Source organism: Camellia sinensis, chromosome 4 (genome assembly GCF_055761805.1).
Source record: "Camellia sinensis isolate YWXY chromosome 4, ASM5576180v1, whole genome shotgun sequence".
NCBI classification, from domain to species: Eukaryota; Viridiplantae; Streptophyta; class Magnoliopsida; order Ericales; family Theaceae; genus Camellia; species Camellia sinensis.
Window position 1 is genome coordinate 35,858,524 of NC_138964.1, and position 12,942 is coordinate 35,871,465.

Here is a 12,942-nt window from a genome sequence, read left to right on the forward strand (position 1 = left end):
CTGTTTGAATTGTACTAGTAAAATTGTGGAGTATCATTTGGTCAAGAAAATGGATGTCCCCTTTTTTATAAGACTTGGGTGCATCATGGGAAATTTGTTCCTATGAATCAATCTCATGCATTGAATGATGACAACCATAATGACTTTGGAAGTATTGGGGATAGAATGGAAGAGGAGACAGGCGAATATCAAGATGAAATCCTAAATTTGTAAGAAGATGTTTATATGGGAACTATCATGAATGATGATGAAAACGAGGGGGATGAAGAGGATGATGACGATGATGATGTGGCTAATAATGTCGAAAAGAGGATCTATCCAACTTTAACAAATTGTTGAATGATGCTCAAAGACAGTTGTACCGTTTAGGGGGTGAAATTGTGAAATGATCACCGAAACTGTCGAAACTTAGCATGGATAACTCGCTTAAGCCTAAATAGACTTGTAGGAACAAACGGGACCTCAATTGGATTTCTGGTTAGAAAATTAGAAAGAAAATTGTAAAACACAAGACTTAAAAGGCCCGTTTGCGAAATGATCACTGAAACTGCCGAAACTTGGCACAGACAGCTTGCTCAAGCCTAAATAGACTTGTAAGAACAAACTGGACCTCGATTGGATTTCTGATTAGAAAATTAGAAGGAAAATTGTAAAACACAATACCTAAAAGGCCCGTTTGGGGGCCGAAATTGTGAAATGACCATCGAAACCGCCGAAACTTAACACGGGCAGCATGTTTAAGCCTAAATAGACTTTTCGGAACGAACGGGACCCCGATTGGATTTCTGGTTAGAAGGTTAGAAGGAAAATTGTAAAACATAAGACTTAAAAGGCCCATTTGGGGGGCGACATTGTGAAATGACCGCCGAAACTGCCGAAACTTAGCACGAGTAGTTTGCTTAAGCCTAAATAGACTTGTAAGAACAAACGGCACATCGATTGGATTTCCAGTTAGAAAATTAGATGAAAAATTGTAAAACACAAGACTTAAAAGGCCCGTTTGGGGGGTGAAATTGTGAAATGACCACTGAAACTGCCGAAATTTAGCACGGGCAGCTTGCTCAAGACTAAATAAACTTGTATGAGAAAACGACATCCCGATTGGACTTCTTGTCACAAAATTAAAATCAAAATTGCGAATCTAATATTGTTTTTTCTTTTTCATGTGATAGATTGGCAATGGTGGAAAATAGTTCGGGCTGCATCAAAAGATTTGATTTTGTATTTTTGAAAATATTTTGACATAGGATTTTAGTAAATGACTTATGGGTTAGATGTTTAGCATTAAAATATTTGGTTTTGTGTTTTTGCAAATATTTTGACATAGGATTTTAGTAAATAAGTTGTGGGTTAGATGTTTAGCATCAAAATATTTAGTTTTGTGTTTTTGAAAATATTTTGACATAGGATTTGGTAATGGATTTGTGGGTTTGATGTTAATAGTTTGTATGTACTTTGGTATGAATGTTTCAAATTGATAGAGAATTTTAATTATGTTTATTGGGATTTTAATAGCTATTAATTTTGAATTATTATGAATGTCTTGCACGGGTGTATTACTATTTACATTGCATTTGTGTATATATTGTGTATAGAAAAACAGGTGTTTTGGATTATTTTGAACAAAAAAATTATTAAAATCCAAATTTGTACAATGAATTTTTAGTGACAGGTGATATTTTGGTCATTGTTAATATATTTGGCGACAACATATTATTTTGTCGCTAAAAGTTAGTGGCTATTCCAAGAACTTTTAGCAACCAAAACTTAATCGTTGCTGAAAAGTTGGTTTTTAGCAACCAAATTAATTTTGTCGCTAAATAGTTCTTTTGGTGACGAATTTATTTGTCGCTAAAACTACATAGCCTATCCAAATCTTAACCTTTTAGCGACAAATTAGAATTTTATAACGACAAAACATATGATTTTTGGCGACCAATTTTGCTTGTCGCTAAATGTTTACCTACGGTGACAATTTATTATTTGGTCGCCAATACTTTTAGTGACAGGCCTTTGGCGACCAATTGGGTACTTGTCGTCGATTCTTTTCGCGACGAAATTTGTACTTTTGGTGACCAATTTTTTGGTCACCAAATGTGTTTTTTGCTGTAGTGACAATACCCATTTCAAACAGAGGCCTCGTCATGGCTGTAATGTCGCCTTGCCGCCATTGCGTCACAGCCGGACTCACGTTCTTCCGCCATCCTCTGTCCTTCACCGTCACCTCCCTCCGCTATTCGCCATCATCTGTCCTTCGTCGTCGCATCCCCCCATCATCCCTCTCAGTTCGTTTCTTTCTCCTTCGTGTTCCTCCGTCGTTGTCTCTCCGCCTCTGTGTGTGTGTGTGTGTGTGTGTGTGTGTGTGTGTGTGTCTAGCATCTCTCTCTCTTCTTTGTTAGGGCTAAATAGATCAAATGATAAAGGAAGATAAAAGTGGACGAGAAACTCAATTTTTTTTTGGGGGGGGAGAATAATAACACTAAACAAAATGATGTCGTTTTGTTTAAAACGACGTCGTTTTGGCGAGCGCGGCAGGGAGGGCTGTAGGGAAGTGCGGCCGATGATCCGGACTAGGCAGTGGCTTGCCTTCAGTCCACTATCTGGACTAGAGCGTCCAGTCTAGCCCATTGGGCCCTTTTTAAAAAATTTGAAACGTTCACATTTTAGGGTTTGTAGGGTATATTATCCCTATAAAAAATCACATCGATTGAATAACCGATACTATATATTCAGATCACTTTTTTATGAGCTGTTAATTTTCTGATTGTCTATTTTTTTTTGACAAAAGTGATCCGAATACATAATATCCGTTATCTGTTATCCGATTGATGTGATTTTTTACAAAGATAATGTACTCAATAAACCTTAAAATGTGAACGGTTCGGATTATCGAAAAAGAGCCTAAAAGTGAGCCTAATGAACCAAATTAGACCGGACTATCCGCAATGTTTTTGAAATAATAAATTGTGTATTGAATAAAATATTATATTTTAAAATCTGTGCATTGAGAGAAGATAAGTTGTGAGAGTTTTTGTTTGTATGTTTGTTTGTTTTTTTAAGATAAGAAAGTTAAACTCCACCTTGTGCCTGAGACCACAAGGTAAAATAACACTTTTACCACAAGTGAGTACCACAAAGCTGTCATACCTAGATGTTTAACCATAATAATGTAAAATTTTATAGGATTATATACTTCATAGAAAATGATGTAACACATTCTATAAAGACCTAGTCGCATAAAATTTTAATTATTTTAAAATATAAAACTTTTGAAAATACAAATATTTTATTTTATTTAATATGAAATTTATATAATGTAAATGCTTTAAGGTCATCTCGATCTTAAGAAATTTGAAAACTGATGCTCTTAAACTCTCGTTTTCACTTAGCGTTTTGGTGACTTATCTCCCAAAAATTTATTTTACAATTTTTTTTTAAATTTAATAAAATAATAACTAAAATTGAGCATCACAAGAAATATTAAATAAATTGGTCATAAAATCAACTAAAATAATATAATCAGGAATTAATAAAAAAAATTTATAAACTGAGAAAAACAAATTTAAAATATAAATTATAGGTCTCCCTAAAACTAACTAAACAAAATAAAGTTTTACAACAACAACAACAAAAAATTAGGGAGGAAATCACATTTTTAGGATGAAATATCTTAGTTAAAGTATGGCTTTTAGTTACAAAATTGGATATTTAGTGATAAATTTCTATTATTTTGAGACTAAAAGTTTCGTCTAAAAAAAAATAAACCTTTTAGGCACAAAAATATTTTCTTTTAAAAATGCATTTTTAACGACATTTCCAATATTGTCACCAACAGGCATTTTTTAAAACTTTACTAGACAGAATTTTAGTGATAACTAGCCTCCTAATAGTTTTTGCAACAATTATTTTTTTAACTTTTAGAAACAAAAATGTTTAATCCCTCACAAGAGTGAGTTTTAGAGACTAAATTTTTTCTTTATAATTGAAATTTTTTAAAAAAAGATTTTTGAACCAATTCTTATCGTTGCAAGAATAGTCGTTACAAAATTATTTTAAAAAGTTTTCAAAAAATGATTTTAGTGATAAATTTTAAAAATGCTAATAAATGCACTTAAACAAAATAATTTGGTTCCAAAATTATAGTAATTTATTACTAAATGTCAATTTTTTTGAAATACAATAATTAATAACACTTTTAGCAACAAAAATATTTCGCCTCTAAAAGATGAATTTATCATTATGTTTCTAAAAGTTTAATTTATTATAACACTTAAAACTTTTATACGTTGTAATATTGATTCATTTAATCGGCCTAATTAGTAACTTGATGTACAAGTGGCACAATCACACCCTCATTTGACATCCTAGGTTCCTACCTCTTGATTTTGAGAATCTCGAAAGTTGTTTTTCATGCCTCTTCCATTTATAGTAACACCTCTCTTCAATCACCTCTAGAGCTTATTTTCATGGCTAGGAATCATCATCACCAAATTTTGTATCTTCCTTCCCAAGCTCACCATCACCACTAAATCTTTGCCAAGTGCCTCTATAATCTTGTGTGTTTAAATTAGGTATTTGTATCAAGAACCCATCACTTGTTGCCTAATTCCATGCTGGCTTGTTCCTAGCTAGCCTCGCTGATTTTGTGCACTAACTTGCCTAATTCTGCTGGCATGTTGTTGGCCTCACAATATTTCCTTTGGAATGAATCATAAATCTAAACATTTTAAGAAAAAAATCGAAAAAATTGCAAATCAGTTTGATTCACACTAAATTGCACGATTTGATATTAATTTTCTGAATGCATGGTTTGATCTTGATTTTTTAAATAGGTGAACTATATTTTATGATTCAATCCATGATTTATAATTATAATTCTAGTTCGGAGCAAAATTGTACCATTTAGATATATATATATACATATTCATAAAGGAAAATAAGTGAGAGCACTAATTAGTGCCACCACTAATGATGTGGCAATGAGTCCCACCCACTGCCACAATGTTGTTGTGTTTGCTTTCTTTTTTCTTTTTTTTTTAAAAATGGATGCCACATCATTAGTGGTTGTTTTAGAGCACCACTTTTAATGATCTCTATCATTGTTGATTCATAAATTGCTATTTATCATAGACACTCAAGTACTTTACTAACGTCTCATATATTCATAAGTTGTTAAAACTCTACTCTAATAAATGTGCGATTATATAATTAGTTCTGAACAATCTTTTAAATATTCTCGTTTGTAAAATAATGCATATTATTTAATGTTTTAATATGCTACGACAATATGGTAAGCGATGACAATGTTTATAAAAATTTGTCATTTCAAATTAAATCGAACCGCGTTTTCATGATTCAGTTTGGTTTCAAATTTTATGGAACCATAAGTAATAATTTGGTCTTAATTTATTTTAAAATTGAACCAAACTAGACCATACTCATCCCTAATTTTAAGTTCAATTTCTCCTAATGTTACACTCGTATTTGTTGCCGTACGTGATTTGCAAGTCACTATACGTTTATGTAACATACCCTTATATTTAACTATTTTTAAAATATAATATTTAAATTGTTTTTTACTTAATCTAAATTACTCATAAATAAAATTTAAAATAATTATATTTACTAAAAAATACTTTACCAATTAATTTTCTTCTAGTTTTTTCACTTTTATTCAAATATTCAATTTTTATATTAAAATTAAATATATATATATATCTTATTTATATTAAAATTTATATACATATATATAATTATATATAAAATGTATAAACAATTTTCAAATACGTATTAACAAAAAATTAATACTAAACATAATTAATCTATCTGTTTTTTATTAATCTAACCGTAACATACTTATATTTAATTTTTTTAAATAAATTTTTTTATAACTTCCATTCCTACTTTTTTTTTCTTTTGTTTTTTTTGATTTCCAACTGAATAAAAATAAATAAATAATTAGAATCACTTTGAATTGTTTGTTAATATTTTTCTTCCCAATTCAACTATTATTATTAATGTCAAATTAAGTGTTTATTTTACTATGTTATAATTTAATATCATATAAAATTATTATATATTTATTTTAATTACACTTTTATAACACGATAGGATTAAGATTATTAAATAACACATAAATAATTTAATAGATCACGTCATTTATATATTATTACATTATTTCATGATAACAAAAATTAAGTGAAACATTATTCAAACTATTTTCCATGGGACTAAAAGGAAAAAAAAAAACAAAAAACAAAAAACAAAACGGTGCCGCATTAGCTCGTAGCAGTTACTGTTGTGCTTAAAGCACAACAGCATCTCCTAACCCATTTGATCCCATATTGAGAAAGTTAATTGATTCTTGTGTAGACATATAATTTCGATCTCAGATGTATCTAGGTAAAAAAAAAAAAAAGCTAGAAACTATCCCATCATATGTTTATTTTTGTTAAATTAATTAATAATTTCATTTTATAAAAAAAAAATTAATTTTTTTTTTGAAAACTCAACCCATCCAATTCCTCCTAATGCTACGCTTGTTTTTGGTAATTAATCTTTTATTAATTAAAAAAAAATTATATATGAAGAGAGATATACAAACCAACCTCCTCACCCCCCGAAACTCCAACTAATTGTTTCCTTACATTGAATCTATATGTTGTCCTAAAACAGCCCCCCTTTCCCGACAAGACACATGAATAAGATGAAAGATCATATCTACAATGTCAAAATCAAAGAAATCTATATTGGAACTAGAAGCTTACATGGAGAGGCAGATTTCATAATAGTTTTAGAATAATGATTTTTTTGTTTTTTAATTTTTATTTTTACAAATAACATGACAATGGGAGTAAATTTTTTTTTATACATAAAAGTGATAAATATTAATAATTAAAATTATAAAATTTTTCGTTAATTTGTATTTTTATTTATTTATTATCTAACACCTCTGTCAAGTAATTGTCTTTTTTTAAGTTATTAAGAAATTATTTAGATATGAAGAAAAAGGAGAAATTATAATTCAGTGAAAGTTTGTAAGAAAAATTTCAAATTAATAGTATACTTCGTCAACTTTAATAATTAACGTCATAAATATTTTCATAAATTTGTAAATATTTTGAAAAGACATCACTAATTTACAATTTTTCTAAAAAAAAATACATCAAATTGTACAATCACAACCTCCAAATACTCCAACAATTAATCCTAACAGCCTCGTAATGAAAGTTTTTGGTTAAAGAATCAAAATCGACCATTTGTCACCGTAGAGTTTTATCAATATTTTAATTTAATCCAAACGAAGAAATTGATCACCAAAAATAAATGAAGAGACAGAATGAAAAATTGCTCTATAAATGTCTCTATTCTAAACTTCAATTACAAAATGTATAGAATTGGTACTTATTTTTAATAATCAAAATATAATAATATAAAAAATATAAATATAATTATATCGATTGGGACGATCAACATTAGTGTAAAATTTATACCAAAAAAAATATTGATCTAAGAATTTTCAAAATATGAAAATTCAACAAAAAAATTGAAACTTCAATTTGAATTTTCTTACATGTTCTTCCTATTGCGGAGATCCATCACAAAGAAAATAAAAATCAATATTTGACTTTGTTTAAGATGTGGGTTGACTTTTTAATTTTTTCACTATTTATTTAAGATGTGGATTAAAAAGTCTCTTTTGGGTTGAACTTTTTGATTTTTTTAACTTTTGTGAGAGATAGATGAAATGATTATTTTTTAGATATGATATTTTGTCTTATTGACTTTTTAATCTATTTTGGGTTGTTTGGATGATCTAAATAAGTGTACAATTTGTGTTTTTACGAAAAGATGTGTAAAAAAATAGAGAGATGATGTGATAAAAAAAAGATAAAAAAATAAAAAGTGTGTACTTATTTAGAATAGCCAAACTTTACCTTTATCTTTTTGCAACTATTTTAACTTTGTGGCCCCAAAAACTAACATGCCAAACGAGTGATTTGTTTTATCAAGTATCCAAAGGGAGTTATGAGAAAATAAAACACCTTTAAAAGTATAATACTGTCACATGAAGTATAATACTGTCACATGAATCGTGAAATGACACTTCTTCTCATGAAAAAACTTACAAGTATTAATGTTCATATTTTAATTAACGTTCTTTTTGTTTGGGTGACAAATATTTACTAATGAAAAACATTTTTTATGTTTAGTGGTAGTGGTGATGAAATTAACGTGGAGGCGGAGGTGGTGGCATGATGGAAGAGTGATGGCGATGGTAATTGTGGTGATTGGTGGAGATGATAGTGGTGGTAGTATTGTAATGACATTAGTAAAATTTTAATTAGAAAAATATTTTCTATTCAAATAGATTTATTTTAATTTTTTATTATGCCAAACAATAAAAAATAATTTTTAAAAAATATTTTCTGTACAACCATACATAATTCTTGATCAAGATAAATTTCTAGAAATATGGGAAGCTTTTCTTGAAACATATTCTTTGAACCGCCCTTTCATTTAAAATTTCAAAATGATACAAACCAAGCACTGCCTATCTACTTTATAATAATCAAACGATTACTTAAAATAATTAATTAAAATTTTAAAATAATGAACCAAAAGTAGGTCTGCACCACTAAGAATTCAGAAATAGATCTATCATTAAAAAAAGTGAAACAGTTGACTTTCAGAGGATCACAAGAAGCCCTTCAACAAAAAGTAGTTGGGCTTTTTGAGCATGAAAAAGCTTTCACATGTGTAAGCACTCTATCATGCTCCTACAAATCGATGGCCACGATTCCATCAATCAAAACCAGAAAACAAAAAAAAAAGCTAAAAATTATACAGAAACGTTGATAGCCGTTCGATTATTTGACTTTGAAAATTAAAAATCACAGTTTGCGAAACATAATTGTGGAAGTGTTTGGTTAAAATGACGGAACGACGCCGTATCCGATTGCGTCCGCCATGAAAGCGGATGAACCGGAGCTGAACATCCGGTTCATCACATCCACCTCCGGTTCAGCGTCTGTCCGCTTTGCGAACCGGCCTTTGATCCTAGGCCTAGTCTCGGCGTAGGCTTTTCTCGACGCGTATCGGATCGTCTTCTCAAACTTTCTGTTCTTTCTCTTCTCTCTGTACCTCAAAACTCTAGCTTCCCGGTCCAATCCCTGGACCGTTCCATTGTTCGGCAAAACGGAACCACCCACATCCACTTCGATTTTCCCAAAAGGATACGATATCTCTGACATGGAGCTCCCATCGGGCACAATTCCAACGTCCACGGACGACGAAGACATCTGAAATACCAAAATACCAATGAATTATATATGCAATTAGAAGATTGAATTGATCGTGCAGTGAAATTTTGATGAAGAAATCTGAAATATGAATGAATTATGGGATTGAATTCTATCAAGTTGGTCATCCAAGTTAAGAAGCATTTAATGGTGCTTACGCTTTGGCTAAAACATTGAGCTGTGTAGATATTGTTATTGTTGTTGTTGTTGTTGAATGAATTGAGCTTTGAGCTAGAGAAATCGATCTCCAGATAGTTGTTGTCTGTTGAATGATTCACCATTTGTAGAGATTTCGTGGGTTGAACTTGAACTGGGACTACACTATCAGTCCCAGAACTGTTAATTGAAATTGGGTGGTCAAAATCCAGAAATTGATCAGACTCAGACATCAAAAGCTCAATCGATTTCATCTCCGGCTCGTTGCCGGCGACTTTGGGGGTGGCTCCGATAGGAATCAGCCACGAAGGTGCGGTTGCGGCCGCGGCGGTGGTTTCGTGCTGGTGGTGGTCGGTGATTTCGTCTGCGGCGGCGGGGAAGAGGACTGTGGCGGAGGAGGCGGCGGAAGCGGTGGCGGAGTCGAAGAATGGAACCACCGGAAAACGCTCGTGGCGGCGGGAGAGGGGGTTGGCGGAGTGAATATCGCGGTCGCACGTGACACACAGCGCCGCCGCGTCGGCCTTGCACGTGACGCTCGCCGGAGCTTGCTCGCAAACCTCGCACATCCACACGCGCTCGTGCCGCGTGTGAGCCACGTCACATCCCATACACAGAAACACCGAGTCAACTCGGCAGAAGACCAGCGCCGCCGCAACCTTACACGAGTCACACGGCTTCGCCACTACACCCCACCAATTCCCACCACCACTCTCTTCCATTCTCTCTCTCTCTCTCTCTCTCTCTCTCTCTCTCTCTAATTTTTTTATTTATTTATATTCTCTCTCTCTTTCTCTCTCTTTCTCTAAATTATTTGATCCAATATCTCTGTCTCTGTTTCCATCTATATGGTTGTAATAATCTAGTTGTTGACAAATGCAAGGGGGACACGTGGAGGGAGTAATAGCCACGTAAAAGGGTTTATGACGTAATAAATTATAATAATATTTGGGTGTATTATTATTTGGATATTTTTTGTGTTATGTAGTTGTCAATATGTCTGTGCCGACGTAGGGCCCACTTGGAAGGAGGTGGATGAATTGACAGACTGTTTGATGAAATTTCCGTGAGACCGATTGTGATGGTAGGGCTGAGCAAGAAATCTGTAAAATCCGTAATCTGATCCAGTCCAGTTCAATCTGATAGGTTTGGATTAGTTTTTTGAATCCGTGGTTCGGTTCCGGATTGAAGAATTACAAATCCGTAGTCCACGGATTGGTTCCGGATTGAACCCTACGGTTCCGGATTGGAACCAATCCGAACCGTATACAAATAATCTATATTTTTATTATACATCCTCCCCCATAGTATCTTCTCTTATTTTATATAAAATCTAAACTCAAACTTAAACCTCGTATAATATCTTCTTTTATTACTTTTGTTTGTTAGTTTTTAGTTTTAATTTGTAATGGTCTAAATACTTATGATGAAACCAGTTTTTTTATGATTGTTTAAATTCTAGAACATTATCTCACTATTATAGAAAAACTTGTTGCTATTATAGAAGTAATATAACGCTATGTTTATATTTTTATAAAATTAAAGTTTTATATATATATATTTTTGTTATTTAATTATGTGAATCCGTGGTCCTAAACCGATCCATTCCGTGTTTAAATGGATTGGTTCGGATTGGTTCCAAGATTTAAACGGATTGGATTGGTTCCGATTTTTTAGGAACCGTAGATAACGGATTGGTCATGGTTTTATCCCAATCCGGACCATGCTCACCCCTATGTGATGGGGGTAAAGGCCATTTTATAAAATATGGATTGTTGTTAAAGCGTGTCGCCTCTCTTCAGCTTAATTTAGTTCAGTTTGTAATTAGATTGAATTGTATTGTTGGATTCCGTCAATTTATTACAGAGTTTGTATTGATAATTTCAATCGTTCAATGTATGAAATTTATTAAGTATTTTATTTTTATAGAAAATTATATTGATTGGATATAAATAACTACTTGATAATATTTCTATCAACGTTTAGTATGATTTAAAAAAAATATATATATGATCTGATCAAGTAGTAATTGATATTCGATCAATATGATTTTATGTAAGAATAAAATACATGATGAGCCTTACGCATTGCATCGTTCAGACCATCGATGTGAACTCTATGATAGACTCACAAAAGCTTAAAAGTATAATCTAGTCCAAAATCAAATTAGAGACGATCCTTACCCTGGTTAAAAGGGTCACGAGTGGTTTAAAACCCTTTTTTAAGCTTGCCCAAAAGTTAACTTGGCCAAGTTATTTTCAATTCTTTCCTTTTTTTTAAATAAAAAAAAAGAAAAAAGATATTACATATTTCTTCTTTTAATTCTTGTTATCAAATTTGATTTGATTTTATTTTTTAGTTATAGCTATTAATGCACAGTTCCAACAAAGCATCCGGAACCAGCAAATCATACAGGAAGCGGAGGCTGTTCTCATTTCAGAGTCTCCCACATTGCTTAAGTGGATAATCCTTTTGTTAGTTGACATTAAAAATTTTGAAGAAAAGTGATCACGTCAGAACGATAAGAATGTTTTAAACGAATTAAATAAAAATTTATATGACAAAATAAAATTTTCACTTTACAACTTTGACTTAAATTTTGATAACACCTGTACTCCTTGAACTCCAAATTGTGATGAGTCAACTCAAAATTGTCGAGAGCATCAGAATTTCATTAGATTTATGGTAAGTTTGAGAAGTTTAAAAAATAGTAAAAAAAGTTAGAAAATTATTACAAAAATTAAAAAGTCAAATAATTATATAAAAAAATCAAAGATTTTTTTTTTCCTGCTTTCGTAAAAAAATTGAAAAAATTATTATAAACATATTAATTTTAGTCACTTTATATTTTAACCAAAAAAATTAAGAAATTATTAAAAAAACTTAATCCCAAACAAATAAAATGAGTCAACCCCGAAAGCAAATGAGTCAATTCAAACATGTAAAAATAGAAATTTGATAGTGGACTAACTATTTCAACAAGGAAAAAAATGTGTTAAATGCACTCTAATAACTTCCCATGGTCAATAGGATAGATGTCACGTGCTATTTATTTATTTATTTTTATTTTTATTATTGTAATTGAATTTAATAGTGAGATCCATTACATTTATATTAATAAGTGTTTAGGAAATAGTAAGAGACATATATATTTGTACTTAGTAGAAAGTGTCGTTTGGTAGCATATAAAAATGGATTCTCCTGTGGTGTGCACTCCTTAAGGGGTATTTATTGAGAGAGTAATTTATGTGAATAAATTGGGCCGAGCTAAGCTCATCATTCTTAGACATTTGGACCGAGCTATGGACCGGAGCTAGAACTACGATAGGCCGGTCTTGGGCCATCTAGGCACTAAGCCAGTTAAAGTTGCCTCCAGGGCCTTGACTACATTGTCGAGAGCTAAGTCCTGAGGTGGACCGAGGCGTTAACAAGGAAGAAGGCCGAGCTAAGTGTAACTCGGCATTGGGCCCTCTTGCAATGATGGTTA

The 12,942-nt window shown here is 31.6% G+C and overlaps 1 protein-coding gene across 1 annotated transcript; it reads right to left on the minus strand.

Moving 5' to 3' along the window:
• Positions 1-8,645: 8,645 nt before the first annotated feature.
• LOC114287121 (zinc finger protein CONSTANS-LIKE 5) lies at positions 8,646-10,333 on the minus strand. The gene is made up of 2 exons (XM_028230401.2): positions 9,461-10,333; positions 8,646-9,302 (listed from the first exon to the last, which is right to left on the minus strand). The coding sequence occupies exons 1-2, from the start codon at positions 10,175-10,177 to the stop codon at positions 8,931-8,933; spliced, it is 1,089 nt and encodes a 362-aa protein (XP_028086202.2). The 5' UTR covers positions 10,178-10,333; the 3' UTR covers positions 8,646-8,930.
• Positions 10,334-12,942: the final 2,609 nt, after the last annotated feature.

Bases quoted from the DNA above. Each gene is read 5' to 3' on its own strand.
- LOC114287121 (XM_028230401.2), bottom strand. From the start codon at position 10,177: ATGGAAGAGAGTGGTGGTGGGAATTGGTGGGGTGTAGTGGCGAAGCCG. The intron at 9,303-9,460 runs GTAAGCACCATT...TTGGTATTTCAG, and splicing joins CTCAATGTTTTAGCCAAAGC to ATGTCTTCGTCGTCCGTGGA.